General features: G+C 41.5%; 1 protein-coding gene across 1 annotated transcript in view; it reads right to left on the bottom strand.

The window, feature by feature from the left end:
- SMCHD1 (structural maintenance of chromosomes flexible hinge domain containing 1) overlaps positions 1-25,818 on the bottom strand; it is a 183,890-nt gene extending 158,072 nt beyond the window's left edge. The window contains exon 1 of the mRNA XM_049901053.1: positions 25,249-25,818. Within this exon, the coding sequence (XP_049757010.1) occupies positions 25,249-25,434 (186 nt within the window). The 5' untranslated portion in view covers positions 25,435-25,818. The remainder of the gene's footprint in view (positions 1-25,248) is intronic.
- Positions 25,819-26,651: the final 833 nt, after the last annotated feature.

Raw genomic sequence — 26,651 nt, 5'->3', positions numbered from 1 at the left:
ACAAAATGTCAAAATAAATAATTAGAAATCATACAAAAACAGCAACTAAAAAGCCAAGAGATAAACAACAAAATTTCAGAAATGGACAACTCAATAGAAGGTTTTAGAAGGAAATTTTTTAAAAATGGAAGACAGAATCATTGATATTGACGATCCAAATCCATGGACACCACTTTGAGGAAAACTCAGAGAAAAGAATAAAGAAAACCTAAGATTTGTGTAGGACACAAGAGCAAAAATCTGCACATGATCGGAGTTTCAGAATAGGGGGAGAAAATGGAAAATACAGAGAAAGTTGTTAAAGATTTACTGGCAGAAAACTTCCTAAATACTACAAATGATGAAAAGCTGGCCATCCCAAAAGCTCAACCAACCCTATACAGCACAGACTGCAAAAGAAAGTCACCAAGACTTACCATAATCACACTCGCTGAAATCAAAGGCAAAGAAAGAATCCTGAGAGCAGCTCGATAAAGATAAAAAGCCACTTACAAAGGGGAAACAATAAGACTAAGCTATGAATACTTGGCAGAAACCATGCAGACAAGAAAGCAATGGGATGACATATGTAACACCTTGAAGGAAAAAAACTGCCAACCAAGAATAACATATCCTGTAAAACTCTCTCAAGTACAATGGCGAGATTAGGGCATTTCCAGATAAACAGAAATTAAGGGAATTCGTAAAAAGCAAATCAAACTTACAAGAAATATTAGAGGGAGTTCTTCGACTAGAGATCAAACAACAACCAGAGTCTAGGAGACAGGACAGTATCAGCCAGATACCAACCTAGGTAAAGAACTCTAAATAACACAGCAAGCTAAAAGACTTAAAACACGGGAACAGAGGTGTCAGTCTGTAACTGACAACAACATCAAAACAATAAAAGGGGTGATAAACAGTGTAGCTACAGAACTTTCAAATGGAGAAGTCAAGGTAATATTAGGTAATAAAACACTGCTTCAAACTTAGGAAGATAAGGGTAAATTTCAAGGTAACCACAAAGAAAGTTAATAAATCTACTCATCAGAATAAAAAAAGAAGAACAGCATAAAGACTCAGTGAACATAAAATTTGTAATACTGAAAGAAAAGAAAATCCATAAATAAAAAGAACTCAGCACAGGAAAGAGAAACAAAACGTTAGCACCACCAAAAAAAAAAAAAGGCACAATATGACAGCAATAAACTCATACCTATCAATAATCACACTGAACATAAATGGCTTAAATGCACCTGTAAACAGAGTGGCAGAATTGATTTAAAAAAGCAAGATTCATCAGTATGCTGTCTACAGAGACACACTTTGGACGCAAGACAGAAATATATTAAAAATCAAAGAGGAGATAAAATATATCAAGCAGAGTAACCAAAAAAGCCCAGGAGTGGCAATACTAATCTCAGATAAAATGGACTTTAAGGCAAAATCATAAAAGACAAGGAAGGACATTATATAGTATTTAAAGGAACAATCCACCGCGAAGACACAAACTTAATAAATACCTACGCACCCAAAAGGGCACCAAAATACATAAAACAAACTCTAACAGCACTGATAAGAGAAATAGTTCCATGATAATGGTAGACTTCAACTCACCACTCGCAGTAAAGGATAGAACATGTAGAAAGAAACTCAACAAAGATACAGAAGATCTAAAGGCCACAATCAACCAACTTGACCTCGTAGACATATATAGAACACTTCACCCAACAGCACCAAAGTATACTGTCTTTTCCAATGCACATGAAACACTTTCCAGAATAGACCACATTTTAGGCCACAAAGCAACCCTCAATAAAATCCAAAATATCGAAATAATACAAAACATTCTCTTGAATCACGTCATAAAAGTAGACATCGATAACAGGACGAGCAAGGGAAAAAAAATAAAATATGTGGAAACTGAGTAACGCCTTGATTAAAAATCACTGGGTAATAGAATAAATCAAAGAGGGAATTTTAAAAAATCCTAGAATTAAATGAGAATGAAAACATACCATATTAAAACCTTTGAGACACAGCAAAGGCAGTGCTCAGAAGTCAATTTATACCAATAAACGCACACATCACAAAAGAAGAATGAGCCAAAATCAAAATGCTAACCATACAACTCAAACAGAAAGACAATAGCAAAAGAAGCCCACAGCCACCATAAGAATGGAAATAATAAACATTAGAGCAGAAATAAATGAAAGAGAACAGAAAAAATAAAGAATCAAGAAGACCAAATGTTGGTTCTGTGAAAAGATCGACAAAATCAACAAACCACTGGCCAAACTGACAACTGAAAAACAGGAGAGGAGGCAAATAACCCAATTCATAAATGAGATATACATGCCAGAGAAATAAGAGCTGTCACAAGAATATGCACACCCACATTCATTGCAGCATTATTCACAATAGCAAAAAGATGGAAACAACCTAAGTGCCCATCAACAGAGGAATGGATAAACAAATAATGGTACATATACACAAGGGAATACTACTCAATGATAAAGAACAATGATGAATTCACAAAACATCTCACAACGTGGATGAATGTGGAGGGCATTATGCTGAGTGAAATAAGTCAATCACAAAATGACAAATATTGTGTAAGACCACTATTATAGTAACTCAAGAAAAGGTTTACACACAGAAAAAATCTTTGATGGTTATGACAGAAGGGAGGCATGGAGAGAGGAAATCACTAACTAGATAGCAGACAAGTGTTAACTTTGCTGAAGGGAAAGAACACACAATATAGGAGAAGTCAGCACAAATGACCAAGACAAAGCCATAGATACATCCAAACACCTTGAGGGACTGAGTTACTGGGGCTGAGGGCTAGAGACCATGGTCTCAGGGGATATCTAGCTCAACTGGCATAACATATTTCATAAAGGAAATGTTCTACATCCTACTTTGGTGAGCAGCATCCAGGGCCTTAAGAGCTTGCAAGTGGTCATCTAAGATACATCTACTCGTCCCAGTAGGAGAGCAAAGGAGAATGAAGGAAAGCAAAGACACAAGGAAAATATTACTCCAAAGGACTAATGGACCACATGAACCACAGCCTCGACCATCTGAGCCCGAACAACTAGATGGTGCCCAATTACCATCACTGACCACTCTAACAGGGATCACAATAGAGGGTCCCAGGCAGAGCAGGTGAAAAATGTAGAACAAAATTCAAATCCACAAAAAAAGACCAGACTCACTGGTCTGATGGTGACTGAAGGAACCCTGCCCAGCTAACTATGGCTCCCAGACACTCACCTAACTCAGAACTCTGGTCACTCCCCAAGTCCACCTGTCAGCCAAAGATTAGACAGGCCTACAAAACAAACAATAACACACATGAGGAAGGTGCTTCTTAGTTCAATCTAGTACAGAGACCAAACTGGCAACACCTGCCCAAATGCAAAGAAGAGAAGGCAGGAAGGGAGAGGAAAACTCTATGTATGGATGCTAAGAAGCCTGGTGGACAGTACGGACACATTGTGGTGATTGCAACTAATGTCACAAAACAATTGGTTTAAATTTTTTGAATAAAAAACTGATTTGTGCTGTAAACTTTTACCTAAAACAATAAAATTAAAAACAAAAAATGGGAAGGGGCATGATGGAATCCATCATACATAACCACTGATTCATGCATATGTATTGAGGCTCCAGTCATGCACATATATTGAGGTCCTAGTGACTTATAAGGGACTCTAGACATTGGAGCTCCCTTTTTGGGGGTCCGTGGTATGTCCTTGGGCTAGAAACTCTCCCACACCTTGCCTGATGTGTCTTTTCACTTGTATTCTTTCTGGTGATAATAAATGTGCAGCTGTAAGTATAAAAAAGAAAAGTACAATAGTATAACAAGTGCCACAGTAGGGTAACAAGGTATAGAGAAACTACACAAAGATGAAAGTAGACAATTTCTTAAAATTAGGGGAGGGGGATGCTGCACACATGCGACTTAACTTCTGGACATATTTAAGAACTAATCAAATTAGTCATTTTCTAAGCTTTTATTCTGCAAGGCCACAAGGGCTCAGTTAAGTCAACAGTTCCTTATCACAGGTCTAATGGCTACTGAAGCCCTGGTAGAGCAACGGTTAAAGCGCTCATTTGCTAACTGAACGGTCAGCGGTTCAAACCACCAGCTACTCTGTGGGAAAAAAGACCTGGTGGATCTGCTCCTGTAAAAGGTCACAGCCTAGAAAACCCTTAGAGTAGTTCTACTCTGTCCTATCGGGTCATCATGAGTCAGAATCCATCAACTCAATGGCACACAACAAAAATGGCTTCTCCTAGATACCCTTTCCTCTGCCTCCCTCTTGTGACAGTTCCTCCTTCCACAATGTTGCGCTTTCCCCAAGTAAAGGTCTATAATTCTTTCTGGCACTACCTGAACTTACTGGTTTAAGTTTTTACAAAAGACAAGTTAGTGGAATACTTTGATTCTTCCTCTAACAAGGAAAATGAAGGCTTTAGTAAACAGTGTAGGAAGTTAAATAAAACACACACACACATACACACACAAAACTAGCCTTAGAATCAAATAAACCTAGATTCTGATCCCAGATTCACTATTAGCTATATAATCCCGGACGCAGCTGCATAACATAATTCAGCTCTTCATGTACAGACAGCTGTACATACCTCAAGGTTATGCAGACTAGGAGGGCATGATCTAGTGATACTTAAAAAGTAGACTCTTAAGTTAGCCTTTTACTTGCCAGTACTTAACGCTCACATCTAATTTAACCCTTCACCTCCTCTAGCAGGAAAAAGTAACATGAAGGAGGAAAAGAATTTATCAAAGAAAATATTAGTCTTCATTTTCAGATTAAAATCTTTAAAAAGTACAATAAACACATCTGTTTCCTGTAACAAAAACTCAATTTGAGGCAAAGTGGGGTAGCAGAAAAAAACATGGCATCTTAGTTATCTAGTGCTGCTATAACAGGAACACCACAAGTGAGCGGCTCTAACAAACAAATTTATTTTCTCAGGGCTTAGGAGGCTAGAAGTCCCAATTCAGACTGCCAGCTCTAAGGGAAGGCCTTCGCTCTCTGTTGGCTCTGGAGGAAGGTCCATGTCCTGGTTCCTTGGAAATCTCCATGTGTCTTTTGGAGTCTATCTTAGCTTACCTTTGCCACTTGCCTGCACGTTTAATCTCTTTTATATCTCAAAAGAGATTGACTCAAGACACATCCTACACTAATGCTGTCTTATTAACATAACAAAGACAACCCATCCCCAAATGGGATTATAACGACAGACGTAAACCCAAAAAAAAACCCAGGGTAGAGGTTAGGAATTATAACACATATTTCTCGGGGACACAATTCAATCCATAACATTCCGCCCTTTTGCACTCAAAAATGCATGTCCTTGCCATATACGGAACACATTCACCCTATCACATCATTACAACAGTCTTAAATCAACTCTAAGTCCAAAATCTCATCTTCTGAGCCATCAGAATCAAATATGGGTGAGACTTTAGGTGTATTTCTCTTCATCTGTGAACCTGTGAGGTCTACATTATAAGTTATCTGTTTCCAAAGTATAATCGTGGTACAAGCACAAGGTAGACATCTGCATTACAAATGGGAGAAACTAGAGGAAAAGAAGGGATAACGAGCACCAAGGAAGCCCAAAACCTAGAACAACTTACATTAGCTCTCAAGGCTTGAAAATAACACCTCTGTTTGCTGAGACCATCTGGGCAATAGCCTGTCCTCCAGATTCTGAGTACTGGTCATGCTCTCTGAATTATGGGTGGAGGCCTGTCAGCCCTAGGCTTCAGCTCCACCTTCCAGGCCCACTGGGATGGCCAGCAACTCTGCTTCCTCAGCTTTGGGCGGACCCATCCTCCTAGTTCATTTAAGTGGTAACCCACACCTTTGGCCCTGGCAGGGCCCATTCTTCTGCCCTTTGCACATGACAGCCCCACCCCCCTCTGCTTTGGGCAGCAGCCCCAACCCCTGGCATACATTAACAGTTGCCCCAACATGACCCCACTCTTTGAGAACAAGGCAGCTCTGCTTCCCTACCAGGAGTTCTGCTGGTCTATGAACAGCTCCAGGGATGGTCATTTTCTTTCTTTGGAGAAAAACAGATACAGCTTCTTTGGCCTGTTTCGTACCTGTAGAATTTCAAGAGGCAGACAGTGTCCCTTCTTTCATTCTTTCTTCATCCCCGTCAGTCTGAGCTGATATGTTTTCTATCATGGTAGTTGGTTAGGTCCGTCATAGACTTAATCTCTTTAACACAAGATTATGTCCTTCCTGAACACTCTAGGACACGTGTCTTTAGTTTGTACAACAGAATTCTGCAAATCTTTAAGTTCTGTTTTCATTTTCAAGTCCATCTCTTTCTCTCACATTTTATTATATGCGGCAAGGAGAATCACGTGGCCCTTTTACGATCTTGCTTAGAAATCTCATCAGCCAGCTATCCAAGTTCAACACTTACAAGTTGTACCTTCCACCAAACATTTGAACATAATTCAGACAAGTTCTCTGCCACTGCATAAAAAGCATCACATTTCCTCCACTATGCAATCATGTTCATCACTTCTTTTAAAGCCTCACCAGGAACACATTTAACATTCACAATTCCAGAAAGGTTCTGTTGCTGGCACCATATGTATTCTCTAAGACAACAGAGACTTTCTCTATAGCTCTCCTCACTTTCTTCTGAGCCCTCACCAGAATTGCATCTGATGACCACAATTCTACCAACTGTCTCCTCAAGGCAATCCAGACTTTTAGTGTTAAACCAAATCCAAACCCGTTGCTATCTGTTCCGACTCACAGTAACCCTATAGGACAGAGTAGAAATGCTCTATAGGGTTTCCACGTCATTAAAGTCGACTCTACTTTGAGGAACTAACTCAACTTTGAGGAGGCAGCTCTTCCCCAGTCAGCTATTCAATGTCTTCCAACCTGGGGGACTCATCTTCCAGCACTATATCAGACAATGTTCCGCTGCTATTCTTAAGGTTTTCACTGCCTAATGCTTTTCAGAAGTAGACTGCCAGGTCCTTCTTCCTAGTCTTAGTCTGGAAGCTCAGCTGAAACCTGTCCTCCATGGGTTACCCTCCTGGTATCTGAATACCGGTGGCACAGATTCCAGCATCACAGCAACACACAAGCCCCCACATAATGACAAACTGACAGACCTTCATTTGCTGATGTGGCACGACTCAAAATGAGAAGAAATAGCTGCAAACATCCATTAATAATCTGAACCTGGAACGTACGAAGTATGAATCTAGGAAAATTGGGAGTCATCAAAAATGAAACAGAATGCATAAATATCAATATCCTAGGCATTAGTGAGCTGAAAATGGACTGGTACTGGCCATTCTGAATTGGACAATCGTATAGTCTACTAAGCTGGGAATGACAACTTGAAGAGGAATGGTGTTGCATTCCTCATCAAAAAGAACGTTTCAAGATCTATCCTGAAGTACAAGGCTGTCAGTGATAGGATAATATCCATACGCCTACAAGGAAGACCAGTTAATACGACTATAATTCAAATTTACGCACCAACCACTAGGGCCAAAGATGAAGAAATGGAAGGTTTTTCTCAGCTGCTGCAGTCTGAAATTGATCAAACAGGCAATCAAGATGGATTGATAATCACTGGCGATTGGAATGTGAAAGTTGGAAACAAAGAAGAAGGATCACTAGTTGGAAAATATGGCCTTGGTGATAGAAGCAATGCTGGAGATCAAATGTTAGAATTTTGCGAGGCCAACGACTTCCTCATTGCAAATACCTTCTTTCACCAACATAAACAGCGACTATACATATGGGCCTCGCCAGATGGAACACAGAGAAATCAAATAGACTACATCTGTGGAAAGAGACGATGGAAAAGCTCCATATCATCAGTTAGAACAAGGCCAGGGGCTGACTGTGGAACAGAATATCAATTGTTCAAGGTGAAACTGAAGAAAACCACAGCTAGTCCATGAGAGCCAAAATATTACCTTGAGTATCTCCCACCTGAATTTAGAGACCATCTGAAGAACAGATTTGACGCATTGAACACTAGTGACTGAAGACCAGACGAGTTCTGGAATGACATCATACATGAAGAAAGCAAGAGGTCAATGAAAACACAGGAAAGGAAGAAAAGACCAAGATGGATGTCAGAGGAAACTGTGAAACTTGCTCTCGAATGACACGCAGCTGAAGCAAAAGAAAGAACTGATGAAGTAAAAGAACTGAACAGATTTCGAAGGGCGTCTCAAGAAGACAAAGTATTATAATGACATGTGCAAAGACCTGGAGATGGAAAACAAAAAAAAAACAGGGAAGAACACGCTCAGCGTTTCTCGAGCTGAAAGAACTGAAGAAAAAATTCAAGCTTCGAGTTGCAACAGTGAAGGATTCTATGGGGAAAATATTAAATGATGCAGGAAGTATCAAAAGAAGATGGAAGGAATACACAGGGTCATTATACCAAAAAGAATTAGTCGATGTTCAACCATTTCAAGAGGTGGCATATCATCAGGAACCGATGGTACTGAAGGAAGAAGTCCAAGCTGCTCTGAAGGCATTGGCAAAAAACACAGCTCCAGGAATTGATGGAATGTCACTTCAGACGTTTCAACAAACACAGTGCTGAAGGTGCTCACTCATCTATGTCAAGAAATATGGAAGACATCTTCCTGGCCAACTGACTGGAAGAGATCCATATTTATGCCTATTCCCAAGAAAGGCGATCCAACCAAATGTGGAAATTATACAACTATATCATTAATATCACATGCAAGCAAAATTTTGCTGAAGATCACTCAAAAACAGCTGCAGCAGTATATCGACAGAGAACTGCCAGAAATTCAGGCCGGTTTCAGAAGAGGACGTGGAACCAGGGATATCATTGCTGATGTCAGATGGATCCTGGCTGAAAGCAGAGGATACCAGAAGGATGTTTACCTGTGTTTCATTGACTATGCAAAGGCATTTGGCTGTGTGGGTCATAACAAACTATGGATAACACTGAGAAGAATGGGAATTCCAGAACACTTAATTGTGCTCAGGAGGAATCTTTACATAGATCAAGAGGCAGTTGCTTGGACAGAACAAGGGGATACTGATCGGTTTAAAGTCAGGAGAGGTGTGCGTCAGGGTTGTATTCTTTCACCATACCTATTTAATCCGTATGCTGAACAAATAATCTGAGAAGCTGGACTATATGAAGAAGAACGGGGCATCAGGATTGGAGGAAGACTCATTAACAACCTGTGTTATGCAGATGACAGAACCTTGCTTGCTGAAAGTGAAGAGGACTTGAAGCACCTACTAATGAAGGTCAAAGACCACAGCCTTCAGTATGGATTGCACCTCAACAAAAAGAAAACAAAAATCCTCACAACTGGACCAATAAGCAACATCATGATAAACGGAGAAAAGTTTGAAGTTGTCAAGGATTTCATTTTACTTGGAAGCAGCAGTCAAGAAATCAAAAGACGCATTGCATTGGGCGTATCTGCTGCAAAGGACCTCTCCAAAGTGTGGAAGAGCAAAGATGTCACCCTGAAGACTAAGGTGCGCCTGACCCAAGCATGGTATTTTCAATCACATCATATGCATGTGAAAGCTGGACAATGAATAAGGAGAACCGAAGAAGAGTTGACGCCTTTGAATTGTGGTGTTGGCGAAGAAAACTGAATATACCATGGACTGCCAAAAGAATGAACAAATCTGTCTTAGACGAATTACAGCCAGAATGCTCCTTAGAGGCAAGGATGGCAAAACTGCATCTTACATACTTTGGACATGTTGTCAGGAGGGATCAGTCCCTGGAAGAGGACATCATGCTTGGCAGAGTACAGGGTCAGCGGAAAAGCGGAAGACCCTCAACGAGGTGGATCGACAACGAGGTGGATCGACAAGGTGGCTGCAACAATGAGCTCAAGCATAACAACAATTGTAAGGATGGCACAGGACCAGGCAGTGTTTCGTTCTGTTGTGCATGGGGTCACTATGAGTCGGAACCGGCTCGACGGCACCTAACAGCAACAGCATAGGGTTTCCAAGGAGTGGCTGGTGGATCTGAGCTACCGATCTTTTGGTTAGCAGCCAAGATCATACTATTAGGCAGCTTCAAACTCTTCCAGCCTCTACCCAATTCCAAAACCACTTCCACATTTTAAGTATCTCTTAGAGGAGCACCCCGGTCCTCCAGCACCAAATTCTGTCTCATCCATCTAGTGCTGATATAATACAAATATCAAATGTGGATGGCTTTAACAAACAGAATTTTATTTTCTCACAGTTTAGGAGGCTAGAAGTCTGAATTCAGGGTACCAGCTCTCAGGGAAGAATGTTTCTCTCTGTGGGCTCTCTCCAGCTTCTGCTTTTCTTTTTTTAACCATGCTTTAGGTGAAAGTTTACAATTCAAGTTAATTTCTCATGCAAAACTTTACACACATATTGTTATGTGACCCTAGTTGCAATCCCTATAATGTGACAGCACACTCCCCCTTCCCACCTCGGGTTTCCTGGGTCCATTCAAACAGTTCCTATCCCTTTCTGCCTTGTCATCCCACCTCTGGACAGGAGCTGCCCATACAGTCTCATGTATCTACTTGAACTAAAAAACACACGCTTTATGAGCAATATTTTGTTTTACACTCCAGTTTAATCTTTGAAGAGTTGGGTTCGGGAATGTTTTCAGTTCTGGGTTAACAGAGTCCAGGGGCCATGTCTTCTGGGGTTCTTCTACTCTCAGTCAGACCATTAACTCTGGTCTCTCTACGTGAATTTGAGTTCTGCACCACACTTTTCTCCTGCTCCATCAGGGACTCTCTGTTGTGTTCCCTGTCAGTGCAGTCTTTGGTGGTAGCCGGACAACTTCTAGTTCTTCTGGTCTCAGGCTGATGGAGACTCTGGTTTATGTGCGCCCCTTTGTCTCTTGAGCTAGTATTTTCCTTGTGTCTTTGGTGTTCTTCATTTCCCTTTGCTCCAGGTGGGTTGGGACCAATTGACGCATCTTAGATGGCCACTCACAAGCTTTTAAAACCCCAGACACCACTCACCGAAGTGGGATGGAGAACATTTTCTTAATAAACTTTGTTATGCCAAGTGACCTAGATGTCCCCCCAAAACCATGGTCCCCAGGTCCCTGCCCCTCCTACTCTGTCCCTCTAAGTGTTTGGTTGTGTTCAGGAAACTTCTTAGTTTTGGTTTCGTTCAGTGGTGCTAAATTCCCCTACACTGTGTGTTGTCCTTTCTTTCACCTAAAATAATTCTTGTCTACTACCTAGCTAGTGAATTCACCTCTCCCTTCCTCACAACCCTCATAATTATCAAAGAATGTTTTCTTCTGTGTTTAAAACCTTTTGAGTTTTTATAAAACCATTCTCAGACAATATTTGTCTTTTTGCGATTGACTAATTTCACTTAGCATAATGCCTTCCAGATTCATCAATGTTGTGAGATGATTTGTGGATTCACCATTGTTCTTTATCATTGCATAGCAGTCCATTGTGTGAATATGCCATAATTGGTTTATCCATTCAATCTGTTGATGGGCACCTAGGTTGTTTCCATCTTTTTTCTACTGTGAACAGTGTTGCAATGCACATGGGAGAGCATATATCTATTTATGTGACAGCTCTTACTTCTCTAGGATATATTCCAAGGAGTAGGACTGCTGCATGGTATAGTACTTCTAGATTTTTAATGAATCGTCACATCAATTTCCAAAATGGTTGTACCATTTTACATTCCCATCAGCAGCATATAAGTGTTCCAGTCTCTCCACAACCTCTCCAACATTTATTATTTTGTTTTTTGGATTAACCTTATTGGCGTGAGAAGGTATCTCACTGCAGTTCTGATTTGTATTTCTCTAATAGCTAACGATGGTGAGCATTTCCTCATGTATTTGTTAGCAACCTAAATGTCTTCTTTGGTTAATTGCCCGTTCATATTATTTCTTTTTTTTTTTTTTTAATCAGGCAATTTGTCTTTTTGTTGTTGAGGTTTTGCAGTATCATATAGATTTTACAGATTAGACCCTTACTGGATATGTCGTAGTCAAAAAACTCTCCCCAGTCTGTAGGATGCCTTTTTGCTCTTTTGGTGAAGTCTTTAGATAAGCTTAAGTGTTTGATTTTTAGGAGCTCCCACTTACCTAGCTTCTCTACTGGTGTTTGTACATTGTTAGTTATGTTTTGTGTTCTGTTTGTTTATACCAGGTATTAGGGTTCCTAGCATTGTCCCTATTTTTTCTTTCATGATCTTTCTCGTTTTATATTTAGGACTTTGATCCATTTTTAATTAGTTTTTGCATATGGTGTGAGGTATGGGTCTTTTTTTTTTTTGCAGATGGACATAAAGTTGTGTCAGCACCATTTCTTTTTTAATCTTCTTTGTGCTTTAAGTGAAAGTTTACAAATCAAGTCAGTCTCTCATACAAAAATTTATATACACCTTGCTATATACTCCTAGCTGCTCTCCGCTAATGAGACAGCACACTCGCCACCCTGTACTCCCCGTGTCCATTCAGCCAGCTTCTGTCCCCCGTGCCTTCCCATCTCCTCTCCAGACAGGAGCTGCCTACGTTGTGTCTCACGTGTCTACTTGAGCCAAGAAGATTATTCCTCACCAGTATCATTTTTCTATCTTATTGTCCAGTCCAATCCCTGTCTGAAGAGTTAGCTTTCAGAATGCTTCCTGTCCTGGGTTAACAGAAGTTCTGGGGACCATGACCTCCAGGGTCATTCTAGTCTCAGTCACACCATTAAATCTGGTCTTTTTACGAGAATCTGAAGTCTATATCCCACTGCTCTCCTGATCCATCAGAGATTCTCTGTTGTGTTCCCTGTCAGGGCAGTCATCGGTTGTAGCCGGGCGCCATCTAGTTCTTCTGGTCTCAGGCTGATGTAGTCTCTGATTTCTGTGGCCCTTTCTGTCTCTTGGGATCATAATTACCTTGTATCTTTCGTGTTCTTCATTCTCCTTTGCTCCATGTGGGTTGAGACCAATTGATGCATCTTACGTGGCCACTTGCTAGCGTTTAAGACCCCAGGCGCCACTCACCAAAGTGGGATGCGGAATGTTTTCTTAATAGATTTTATTATGCCAATTGGCCTAGATGTTCCCTGAAACCATGGTCCCCAGACCTCCGCCCCTGCTACTCTGGCCTTTGAAGTGTTTGGTTTATTAAGAAAACTTCTTGCTATTGGTTTAGTCCAGTTGTGCTGACTGCTCCTGTACTGCATGTTGTCTTTCCCCTCACCTAAAATAGTTCTTTTCTACTGTCTAATTAGTGAATACTCCTCTCTCTCTCTCTCCCCTCAACACCCTCATAACCATCAAAAAATAGCTTCTTCTGTGTTTAAACTATGCCTTAAGTTCTTATAATAGTGGTCTCATACAATATTTGTCCTTATCACTCAGCATAATGCCTTCCAGGTTCCTCCATGTTATGAAATGTTTCATGTATTCATCATTGTTCTTTATTGCATAATATTCCATTGCGTGACTATACCATAATTTATCTATCGATTCATCAATTGACAGGCACCTTGGTTGCTACCATATTTTTGCTAATGTAAACAGTGCTGCAGTGAACATTGGTATGGATACATCTGTTCTTGAAAAGGCTCTTATTTCTCTAGGATACATTCCAAGGAGCAGGACTGCTGCTGGACCTTATGGTAGTTCTATTTCTAGCTTTTTAAAAAGGAAGCGCCAAATGGATTTCCAAAGTGGTTGTACCAATTTACATTCCCACTAGCAGTGTATAAGCACTTGTTCGTCTCCCCACTCTCTCTCCAACATTTATTATTTTGTACTTTTTGGATTAATGCCAGCCTTGTGGGAGTGAGATGGTATCTCATTGTAGTTTTGATTTGCATTTTGTCTAATGGCTAATGATCGTGAGCATTTCCTCATGTATTCATTAGCTGCCTGAATGTCTTCTTTGGTGAAGTGCCTGTTCATATCCTTTGCCCATTTCTTAATTGGGTTATTTGTCTTTTTGTTGTTGAATTTTTGCAGTATCATGCAGATTTTGCTGATCAGAAATATCATAGCTATAAACTTCTTCCCAGTCTGTAGGTAATCTTTTTACCCTTTTGGTGAAGTCTTTGGATAGACATAGGTGTTTGATTTTTAGGAGCTCCCAGTTATATAGCTTCTCTTCTGGTGTTTGTGTCTTGTTGGTAACATTTTGTATTCCATTTATGCCATGTATTAGGGCTCCTGGCATTGTCTGCATTTTTTCTTCCATGATCTTTATCATTTCAGATTTTACATTTAGGTCTTTCATCCATTTTGAGTTGGTTTTTATGCACGGTGTGAGGTATGGGTCTTGTTTCGTTTATTTGCAGATGGATATCCAGTTATGCCAGCACCATTTGTTAAAAAGACTGTCTTTTTCCCATTTAACTGTTTTGGGGCCTTTGTCAAATATCAGCTGCTCATATGTGGATGGATTTATGTCCGGATTCTTAATTCTGTTCCATTGGTCTATGTATCTGTTGTTGTACCAGTACCAGGCTGTTCTGACTACTGAGGGAGTATAACATGTTCTAAAATCAGATAGTGTGAGGCCTCCCACTTTGTTCTTCTTTTTCAGTAACGCTTTACTTATCCGGGGCCTCTTTCCCTTCCATATGAAGTTGGCGATTTGTTTCTCCATCTCATTAAAAAATTCGTTAGAATCTGGATCGGAATTACTGCACCATTTCTTAAAGAGACTGTCTTTCCTCATTTAACGGATTTTTGGCCTTTGTCAAATGCCAGCTGCTCACAGGTGGATGAATTTACATCTGGATTCTCAATTCTATTCAGGTGGTCTACATATCTGTTGTTGTACCAGTACCAGGCTGTTATGACTACTGTGGCAGCATCACAGATTCTAAAATCAGGTAGTATGAGGCCTCCCACTCTGCCCTTCTTCAGTAATGCGTTATTTATCTAAGCCCTCTTCCCTTTCCATATAAAGTTGGTAATTTGTTTCTCCATCTCGTTAAAAAATTTCCTTGTAATCTGGATCAGGATTCCATTGTATCTGTAGATCACTTTGGGTAGAACTGACATTTTCACAATGTTGAGTCTTCCTATCCATGAGCAAGGTACGTTTTTCCACTTATGTAGATCTCTTTTGGTTTCCTGCAGTAGCGTCTTGTAGTTTACTTTGTATAGGTCTTTCATGTCTCTGGTTAGATTTACTCCTAAGTATTTTTTCTTCTTGGGGGCTAATGAAAATGGTATTGATTTGGTGATTTCTTCTTTGACGTTCTCTTTGTTGGTGTAGAGGAATCCAACTGATTTTTGTATATTTATCCTTTAACCTGATACCTTGCTGAAATCTTGTACTAGTTCTAGTAGTTTTCTTGTGGATTCTTTGCAGTTTTCAATGTATAAGATCATATTATCTGCAAATAGGGATACTTTTACTTTTTCTTTACCAATCTGGATGCCCTTTATTTCTTTTTCTTGCCTTACTGCTCTGGCTAGGACCTCCAGCACAATGCTGAATAAGAGTAGTGATAAAGGACATCCTTGTCTGGTTTCCATCCTCAAGGGGAATGCTTTCCGACTCTTTCCATTTAGGATGATGTTGGCTTTAGGCTTTGTATAAATGCCTTTTATCGTGTTGAGGAATTTTCCTTCTCTTCCTGTTTTGCTGAGAGTTTTTATCATGAATGGGTGTTGGACTTTGTCTAATGCCTTTTCTGCATCAATTGGTAAGATCACATGGTTCTTATCTTTTGTTTTATTTATGTCAAAAACCTTGACTGTTTTTGTAATATTCAACCATCCCTGCATACCTGGTATGAACTCCACGTGTTCATGGTGAATTATTTTTTTGATATATGGTTGTATTCTATTGGCTAGAATTTTGTTGAGGATTTTTATACCTACATTCATGAGGGATACTAGTATGTAATTTTCCCTTTTTTGTGCTGTCTTTACCTGGTTCTGGTAACAGGGTGTCTTAGCTATGTAGTGCTGCTATAACAGAAATACCACAAGTGGATGGTTTTAACAAAGAGAAATTTATTTCTTCACAGTAAAGTAGGCTAAAAGACCAAATTCAGGGCATTAGCTCCAGGGGAATAATTTCTCTGTCAGCTCTGGAGGAAGTTCCTTGTCCTCAATCTCCTCCTGGTCAAAAAGCTTCTCAGCCACAGGGACCCCGGGATCCAAAGGACATACTCTGCTCCAGGTGCTGCTTTGTTGGTGGTATGAGGTTCCCAACTCTCTGCTTACTTCCCTTTCCTTTTTATCTCTTGAGAGATGAAAGGTGGTACAGGCCACACCCCAAGGAAACTCCCTTTACACTGGATCAGGAAACATGACCTAGGTAATGGTGTTAAAGTCCCACCCTAATCCTCTTTAACATAAAATTACAATCACTAAATGGAAGACAACCAAACGATAGTGGAAATCATGGCCAAGCCAAACTAAGAGACACATTTTTGGGGTGACGTAATTCAATCCATGACACAAGGTTTTGCTGGAGTCACAGAATGAACTTGGGATTATTCCATCCTTTTCTGTGCTCTGAAATACCTTTAGGAACACTGGTGTTAACTCTCCTCTGTGAGTTTGGTAGGATTCTCCAGTGAAGCTGTCAGGGCCAGGGTTTTTTGTTGTTGTTGGGAGTTTTTTAATTGCCTCTGCAATCTCTTCTTTTGTTATAGGATTGTTTAGCTGTTCTACCTGTTTGTGTTACTTTAGGTAGGTAGTGTGTTTCTAGAAATTTGTCCAGGTTTTCAAATGTGTTGTAGTACAATTTTTCATACTATTCTGTTATGATTCTTTTAATTTCAGTTAGGTCTGTTGTGATATCACCCACCTCATTTTATATTCAGGTTATTTGCTTCCTCTGCTGTTTTTCTTCTGTCAGTTTGGCCAATGGTTTATCGATTTTGTTGATCTTTTCAAAGAACCAGTTTTTGGTCTTGTTAACTCTTTCAATTGTTTTTCTGTTCTCTATTTCATTTATTTCTGCTCTAATTTTTATTATTTCCTTTCTTCTGGTCCCTGTGGGTTTCTTTTGCTGCTATTTGTTCGAGTTGTAGGGTTAATGTTTTGATTTTGGCCCATTCTTCTTTTTGGATGTGTGCACTTATTGCTATAAACTGACCTCTGAGCACTGCTTTTGCTGTGTTCCAAACGTTCTGGTAGAATGTGTTGTCATTCTCATTTGATTCTGTGCATTTCTTTATTCTGTCCTTGATTTCTTCTATAACCCAGTTGTTTTTGAGCAAGATGTTGTTCAGTTTCCATGTGTTTGATTTTTTTCTTGCTTTTTCTGTTATTGATTTCTACTTTTATGGCTTTATGATCAGAAAGGATGCTTTGTAATATTTCAGTGTTTTAGATTCTGTTAAGGCTTGCTTTGTGGCCTAATATATGGTCTATTCTAGAGAATGTTCCATGTGCGCTGGACAAGAAAGTATACTTGGCTGCTGTCGGATGGAGTGTTCTGTATACCTTTATGAGATCAAGTTATTTGATTGTGGCATTTAGATCTGCTGTGTCTTCATTGAGCTTCTTTCTGGATGTTTTGTCCTTCACCAAAAATGGTGTGTTGAAGTCTCCTACTATTATAGTGGAGCTATCTATTTCTCTTTTCAGTGCTGTTAGGATTTCTGCTATATATTTTGGAGCCCTGTCACTGGGTGCATAAATATTTGTTATGGTTATGTTCTCCCAGTGTACTGACCCTTTAATCATTATATAGTGTCCTTCCTTATCCTTTGTGGTGAATTTTACTTTAAAGCCTATTTTGTCAGAGATTAATGTTGCCACTCCTGTTCTTTTTTGATTGTTGTTTGCCTGATATATTTTTTCCACCCTTTGCATTTTAGCTCACTTGTTTCTTTGAGTCTAAGGTGTGTCTCTTGTAGGCAGCATATAGCCAGGTCGTGTTTTTTTAATCCATTCTGCCACTCTCTCTCTCTCTATTGGTGCATTTAGTCCACTTGCATTCAGCATAATTATTGACAGGCAGGAGTTTAGTGCTGTCATTTGATGTATTTTGAGTGTGTGTGTTGTTCAGTTTCTTTGTTCCACTTAATTTTCTGTGCTGAGTTGTTTTTCTTTATGTATTTTCTTTTTATCTCTTTCATTTTTGTTTGTTTTGTATTTGCTGAGTCTTTATGTTTTTCTTTTTTATTTTGATGTGTAAAGGATTTTTAGTATCCTTAATATTTACCTCTATTTTTCCACGTTTAAACAAATCTTTTATTTCTTGATATCACCTTGACTTCCTCTCCTTATGAAAGTTCTGACTACAATATTTAGTCCCTTTTGTTTTAATGTTGTTATCATTTACATATTGACATCTCTGTTTCTCTATTTTCTATGATTTAGCTTTGATTTATTTTTGTGACTTCCCTATCTAGGTTGATACCTGGTTGTTCTGTCCTGTGTTCTAGTCTTGAATTGTTATCTAATGTTACTGACTTTCTAACCAGAGGACTCCGTTTAGTATTTCTTGTAATTTTGGTTTGGTTTTTACAAATTCCCTAAACTTCTGTTTATCTAGAAATGCCCTAATTTCACCACCATATTTGAGAGACAATTTTGCTGGATATTATTTCTTGGCTGGCAATTTCTTCCTTTAAGGCTTTATATATGTCATCCCACTGCCTTCTTGCCTGCATGGCTTCTGCTGAGTAGTCTGAGCTTAGTCTTACTGACTCTCCTTCGTAGACAATTTTTCATTTATCCCTTGCTGCTCTTAAAATTCTCTTTATCTTTAATTTTGGCAAGTTTAATTATAATGTGTCTCGGTGACATTCTTTTAGGATCCACCCTGTGTGGGATTCAAGGAACTTCTTGGAGAGATATATTCTCATTTTTCATGGTATCAGGGAAGTGTTCCGCCACAAGTCTTCAGTAATTCTCTCTGTATTTTCTGTTATCTCCCCCGTGTTCTGGTACTCCAATCACTTTTAAGTTATTTCTCTTGATTAAAAAAAAAAAATTTTTTTTTTAAAGTCCCACCTAATTCTTAGGGTTTCTTCATTTTTTAAAATTCTTTTATCTGTATTTTTCCTCAAATAAATTGCTGTCAAGTGCTTTATCTTCAATCTCACTAATTCTGACTTCCATTGCTTCAATTCTGCTCCTATGACTTTCTATTGTTTAATTCTGAAATATTATTGTTAATCTTTTGGATTTCTGTTTGTTGTCTCTCTATGGATTCTTTTCATTATGCTCTTGCATAACATTCTTAAATTGCTGTTTCTTGGTTTGGTCTGCGTTTTGCCTTGAAGAGCTCTGTATATTAATCTTTTGAATTCTACCTACGGTAACTCCAAGACCTTATCTTCCTCCAGGAGGTTTCCTGGGTCTTTGTTTTGGTCGCTTGCTGAAGCCATCGTGGTCTGCCTCTTTATGTGACTTGATATTGACGGTTGTCTCTAAGTCATCAATAACCCAAAACCAAACCCACTGCCATCAAGTCGATTCCGACTCATAGTGACCCTATAGGACAGAATAGAACTGCACCATAGAGCTTCCAAGGAGTGCCTGGCGGATTAGAACTGCCGACCTCTTGGTTAGCAGCCGTAGCACTTAACCACTACGCCACCAGGGTTTCCATGTCATCAATAAATTATTTTGTTTGTTTGTTTATCATTTATTTATGTTTAATGTTTGCTTACTGCAGCCTAGCTTCTTGTTTTGTTTTGCTCTGATACGCCCAAATAGGCCAGTCATGTAAGCTACTTTGACTACTGGCGTCTTTGAAGCTCCCATGTCCTGGTACCAGGTGATAGGAGCTGTTACTAGGTATGTTAGCCCAGGGGCCTGTTTACTTTTCTTGTGTGCATTTGGCTCAGGTGCCCAGGTTATCAGTCATCAACTGTGTGATACAGGCTCTTACCTATAGTCCTAGACAGGCAGGGCTACGTAGGAGTGATTGTAGTAGGCACAGGTATCTGGCTGCAGTAGGTGGTTATGTGCTGAGCAAGGCAGGGGGCTGATGGCTGTCCCTGAGTGCCTGGGTGGAAGGTGTGTCCCTGCTTCCTAGAGCACGTAGGTGAGTGGGTTTCGCAGCCAGACTTTGGGCACCCAATGCTGTTGGCTGGAAGAACTGGGAGGTACCACTTAGTCTCAGACCCCTGTTGTGGGTGGCTCAGTGGAGTGGGTTGAGCCACCAGTCCTCAGGCCCCTGATGTGGGTAGGTGAGGACCCAGCTTAATGGGCAGAGCAGTGCCAAATGTCACAAACCTGCCACCCCCCCTTAGCTGCTACAGTTCAAAATAGGCTTCAGGTATATACCCTGTGGTACTGTGCTAATGATGGCCTACGCTGTTGAAATTGGCCCACACAGGTCTAGGCAGGGGTGAAAGGCATTCAAAGTCCATGGACTCCTTATGCCTGTGCCTAGGCAAAGGGGCTGTGTCTGTCCTGAGTCCCCGACTTAGGGGAGCCGGCAGATTATTTTTTCCTGTTTGTTAATTTGTTCCTTCTCCAAAGCCAGGAGAATGGCTCGGGGCTCATGACAGGTCCCACTTCTGGTCCAGTGCACATAGCCATCACTGAATCTGGACCTGGACTGGAGCAGAGCAGGGAGGGAGTGGGTAAATGGGAGGCAGGAAGGGTTTTTTTGATCCCATGTGGTAGGTTAGATGCTTGCACTTATTTTTCGCTGATGGAGCACCACTTCTCCCTGGTTCCGGAGGCTTGAGCAGGCTCTCCGCAGCTCAGTTTCTCCAGGTGTGGAAAACTCGTCCCAAGTGCTACTGCTTGCCTCAAACCCACGCACGCCACCCGGTCCAGGCTGTAGGGTGCCGGCCAAGTCAGGTATGGCAAATCCTCACCACTTCTGAACTGTCTCTTCCTTCCCCTGCCGCCCAGTCCTGCTCCTCAACTTTGTTTTTGATGTTCAGGGCTCCTAGATCATCATATATAATCAATTAACTTGTTTTTCCAGGTCTTTGTTGTAAGACGGACCACAGGAAGCATCTGATAACTCCGCCATCTTGACCCTGCCGCCTCAGCTTCTGCTTTTGGTTCCTTGGAGATCTCCATGTGTCTTGGTATCTATCTTACTCCATCTCTAATCAGATTCTTGCTTGTTTTTACTCTTTTATATCACCAAAGAGGTGGACTCAAGACACACCCTGTACTAATCCTATCTCACTAACATAATAAAGACAACAAATTCACAAATGGGATTATAACCACAGACATAGAGATTTACAACACATTATTTTTAGGGGACACAATTCAATCCATAACACATGGGTTCTGGGTTTTAATCCTAATCTGACATTTACTATCTGTTTGATTTGGTCAAATAACCATTTCCAAGACCAAGTATCCACTTCTTTAATATGAAGCTAATAATATCCAGACAGTCCCTGAGTGGTGCAGTCAAGCTCTAGACTACATGACAAAAGGTTGGCATTTTGAAAATCTACTCATAGGCACCTTGAAAGACAGGCCTGATGATCTGTTTCAAAAAGGTCACAGTCTTAAAAATCCTATGAAGCAGTTCTATTCTGCACACATGGGGCCACCACACTTGACAACTAACAACAATACCTGTCCTATCTATATAAAGAATTACTATGACAATCATACAGGAGAGATGGGGGGAAAGAGTGATATTATAAAGGAGGGTAAGCTAAAACAAACTTTTTGAAAATCTGTATCAAGCACTTTAAAGATGTTTCTGGTCTTTGATCTAGAAAACTAAGATTCTCTACTACACAAACAACAATAAAGACACAAAAGGTTATGTATTTAAAGATGTTCATCATAGCATTAACAAGTATTTATGTAAATGTAAACAAAAAGGAGAGATCTGGCTATATAAACATGTAAACAGTGGCATTAAACCAACCATCAAACTTCCATTATCAAGACTGGACTAAAATAGAAAAATACTTCTGACAATATTAGGGAAGAAACAATATAAAACACTTACCACAGCTATTTCAACAAGGGGAGGTTAAGGTTGCAAAAAGTATGCCCAAGTGGTAACAGAAGTTATATAAAAAGTTATATTTTTCGCTCTCACTCCATATTTTCTTTAATGTGCTGATATTTTTACGAGAAAAATAATACAAAGAATTTCCCTTTAGGATTTTCACATGTAGAAAAATTAAATAAGATTCATGTCTCACTCCATACACAAAGACAAATTCAAAGTGCATTAAGAACCTAAATGTGAAAACTAAAACTATAAAATTCTTACGAGGAAAATAGAGGGGAGAAAGGCTGGTCAGGACTTACTTTTAACAATGGGTTATCCGGTATAATAACAAAAGCACAAACAGTAAAAGACAAAACAAACAAATGGGACTTCATCAACTTTGTTCATCAGAAGACTTTACCAAAAAAGTGGAAAAACAAGTTACGAACTGAGAGATTATCTTCAGAAACCATATATCCCATAACAATCTATTAACCTATATATATATATATAACTTTTCCAATAAAAAGACAAATGATCTAATTAAAAAAACTGGGCAAACAACTTGAAGAGACATTGTACCAAAGAGGATGATAGTCGAATGGCCACCAAACAATGAAAAGATGCTCAATGTCATTAATCATCAGAGATTCAAACCAAAACCACAATAAGACACTATTTCACTCCCACTATGATGGCTAAGATAAAAAGAATAGAAAATAACAAATGTTGGCGAGGATGTGGGGAAACTGAAACCCTTATCCACTGCTGATGGGAATGCAAAATGGTACAGCCTTTGTGGAAAGCAGTGCAGAGGTTCCTCAAAAAACTAAAAATAGAACTACAATATGACCCAGTAATTCCACTCCTAGGAATACACCCAAGGGACTTGAAACCACCGATTTGAACAGATATACGTACGTCATTGTTCACTGCAGCACTATTCCCAATAGCCAAAAGGTGGAAATATGCTAAATGCTCAGCAACGGATGATCAGATAAACATACGTAACATACAATGGAATAATAATACTCAGCCAAAAAAGACATTATGCTGAGTTGAAATAAGTCAATCACAGAAGTACAAATATTTTATGTTACTTATATTTAAAAAAAAAAAAAAAAGGGGGGCAAATATATACAGACCAAAGTTTATTGGTAGTTACCAGAGGCCAGAGAGGCAAAAGAGGAACTTATTGCTTCTGGAGCACTAAGTTTCTGTTTATGGTGATGGAAAATTCATGCTGATTAAGGATAATGGTTGGATAGCTGATAATGTACTGATGTCCATAAGTTGTACACCTGTAAAAAACTGAATTGGCCACGTGTGTGACAGATACATTTTCAACAATAAAAAAAGAGCAGCTAGCTGCAGAGGCTGCTATGTACAACCAAACACTTCCTGGGATTTGGTTCCTTGGTTGAAGACTTAGGGTCATAGTTTCATGAGACATTCCAGTTAACTGGCCTAATATTGTGTTTACTGCTTCTGTTCTACCTCCTTGTTTGTTGCATAGTGTCTGGGGTCTCAAAGGTTTGAAGTGGCCATCCAAGGTCTCTATTCTCCCGGTGTAACACAGGTAGAAGGAGCCTCGGGAATAAAAAAGGATATAGAATGTGTGGCTAACTGCCTCCCTTGCCACGAAACAAGAATCGGACAGTGCCCAGCTATCATTATTGAAAGTTTTGATGAAAAAGTCTATAGAAGAATTCTAATCATAAGGGGGAAATGTAGAAGAGAATATCTGGAGCCAGTGAGGTTGGATGAACCCCTGCAACTACTGCCCTGAGATAATTTTTAAACCTTAAACCAAAAATATCCCCTGAAGTCTTAAAACCAAACAATTGCTTGGCTTAACTAGTAAAAGATGTCTGCCTTGAGCATCATGCTCTTTTAAGAAATATCTACATGGGATCCAATTCACAACAGCAACTTGAAAGGTTAGACAGGAAGCTTAGGGGACAGTGAGTTTATGTTAATGGACACAGAACAATTTGGAAAAGAAGGGTGAGAATGGTCACACATTTGAAGAATGTAATCAATATCCCTGAATTGTACATGTACAAATTGTTGGTGTTATGTTCTATTGTGTGTATTTTCAACAACAACAAAAAAATAAGATAAACTAAAAAATTAAAAACAAAGAATTTCCTTTTAATGAGATAGCTTTGAATACAAAACATACAACAAAAAAAGATGAGTACTGGTTTATTCATTTTTTAAACACATGGGAATCTACTACACCCAGGCACACGAATGAACTTCAGAGCTGGTAGGTTTTTGACTTCACTCATTTATGTATTGGAATTTGGACATTTACTAGGTGCCAAGCCCGGTTCTAGACATGGGAAATACAGCTGTGAACATAACAAAAGTCCTTACTCTCAAATTGCTTTTATTCTACGGATGTTAATTTTAATTATTTCAGCAACTGCACAGAACATTTCTAAACCAATCAGCCTACTCAAGGCAAAAAACTGTTTCAAACAAAATTCTTTTTTCCTTGGAAGCCAAATAAATGCTCCTCATAGCTTAAAAAGTATCTCTTACAGTTAACTGAGGGCATGAAAATATTCGTTATTTAAAGCTCAGGCAAAAATATCACCTCATATCTATAAAATACTTCTCAGTTTAAAGCAGGTCTTCATACATACTCATTACTTTTTACAGCAAACTACTATAACAGGCGGCATGTGCTTTCTTTGGCGTTCCACAGTAACCCATGGATACCAGCCGAGTTAGTTCAAGAACCTTGGTGCAAGGGTTAGGTTCAGAAAACCACAAGCGCAGCCCACCGGTGTAGCTAAGTCGGACAAGCGTTTTCGCCGCGGAAGGACCCTGTCAGGGCCCGTCTCGCACCTTCCTGACAGGACGACCCGGTAAATTACAGCATCACTTAACGAACCTGGAGCAAATCGGCGCCAAGGTCTGCATCACTCACAACACAGACATCGGGCGTAACTCCGCTCTGTTTTAAAAAGTTAGACTAGAGGCAGGCACAAGTGGCTTTACCCACAGGAAGATAAACTCCACGAGCGCCATCCAATTAAACCCGAGGTATCAAACCGTGGGCGGCAGGACCTAAAAGCGCCGGGCGACGGGAGCACCGAGAGGAGCCGCTCTACGCTCGGGGCCGGCGCCCCGACGCGCCTCAGCCTTCCTGCCGCCGGACCTCGGGCCTGGCGGGCACCCCAGAGGGAAGCCGCAGCTCGGCTGGTGCTGCAACCGGGTCGCAGGGCCAGACCCGGGTGACAGGTTTATTGCCCTCGGTGAGCCACTTGGGCTTCTCGTCACCCTCCCACGCCAACTCCCCACACGCCCCCCCATCGCACCCTTCCTTACCTGACACACACAGGCGCGGAAGCGCGAGTAGTCCGAGCTTTCCCCGACCTGCAGCGCCCGCTCGCCGAGCTCCGACTCCTTCTCGCGCCGGTCAAACAAGTACACGGTCCTGTAGCCATCGCCCCCGCTGCCCGCTCCGGCCCCCGCCGAGGGCCCGCCGGGCCTGCCGCCACCCGCCGCTGCCATATTGGAGGAAAGGAGAAAAGACAGCAGTGCGGACGCCGGCCGCCGCCGTGCTCAGGGCCGAAGCGCGGGCTCAGCGCGGCGCCCCCAGCCCCAGCGCCCGCGGCGGCTCCAGGCCTCGGTCCGCGCGGGACGCAGCTCTCTCCTCGGCGGCGGCGGCCGAGCAGCGGCGGCGCGAGGATCACCCGGGAACCGATTCAAACGCGCTGCGGCCCGGACTCACGTCACTTCCGCGGCCCACCGCTCTCGGGGAGGCGAGGACGCGCGGCGCACTCTCCCCGGGCCGAGCCCTCGCGCCCGCCGCCGCCCACGCGAGCTCGCAGCGCCACCCGCCACAGGGCCACCTCCACCCGGGACTGTGGCGCAGGAGGAAGAGGCGCGGACAGCGCCGGCGAGGAGGCGGGGCGGCAGGGCAGGCCGCGCGGGCGGGCGGGCGGGGGCGGGGCCTCGCGGAGTTGAAGGGAAGCGCGGGGCCTCCGGGCGCCTGCGCCTCTGGGTCGTCCACCACAGCAGCGTCGGGCGAGCCAGTCGCAGCAGCCGCCGTGCACCTGGGCGGCCTTCTCTTGGCCGAGAGGGTCTGCTGACTCCCGCCTCGCCCCGACCTCAGCCGAGCCAGTCTGACCTCGAGCGCCCAGCAGCGCAGCCGAAGCCACTGTGGCGCCCTCCGCGCGGCAGCTCGCGTGGACGCGGCGGCGGGAGGCGTCAGGCCCGCGGGCCTCGCAGGTGCAACCTCCCCGCCGCGAGCACGTCTCTGCCCGCTTGCCTAATTCTCTGTGGACCCGAGTACCGGCCCCCAAGGCAAAGCTGGTCCCAGAGAACGTCGAACTCGAGACCCTGTGACGTCACTGCAGCCCCATTCACTGCCTCTCCGGGTGTCCCCAGCACTGACAAGCCAAGTTCCAGGCCCAGGAGCGCCTCACGTTCCAACCCTTCCATCGCGGCCACATGGCTGTGAATCGGAATTGGGAATAACAACAGGCAACGAATTATTAGGGGTTAATTAGATAACATATGTAAAATACTTCACTCATGGTACACTGTCAGTAAAAAGGCTTTCTTTATTTATCGTTGTTAGATAGGACCGTCAAGTCGGTTCCCACTCACAGCAACTCTACCTGTAACGAAGGAAACACTGCCTGGTCCTACGCCATTGTTGCTATTGTTTGAGCCCATTGTTGCAGCCACTGTGTCAGTCCATCTCCTTGAGGGTCTTTCTCTTT

Source organism: Elephas maximus, chromosome 11, assembly GCF_024166365.1.
Source record: "Elephas maximus indicus isolate mEleMax1 chromosome 11, mEleMax1 primary haplotype, whole genome shotgun sequence".
Taxonomy (NCBI): Eukaryota; Metazoa; Chordata; class Mammalia; order Proboscidea; family Elephantidae; genus Elephas; species Elephas maximus.
Note: the sequence above shows the minus strand (reverse complement) of the source record. Positions and strands in the feature narration are given on the sequence as shown.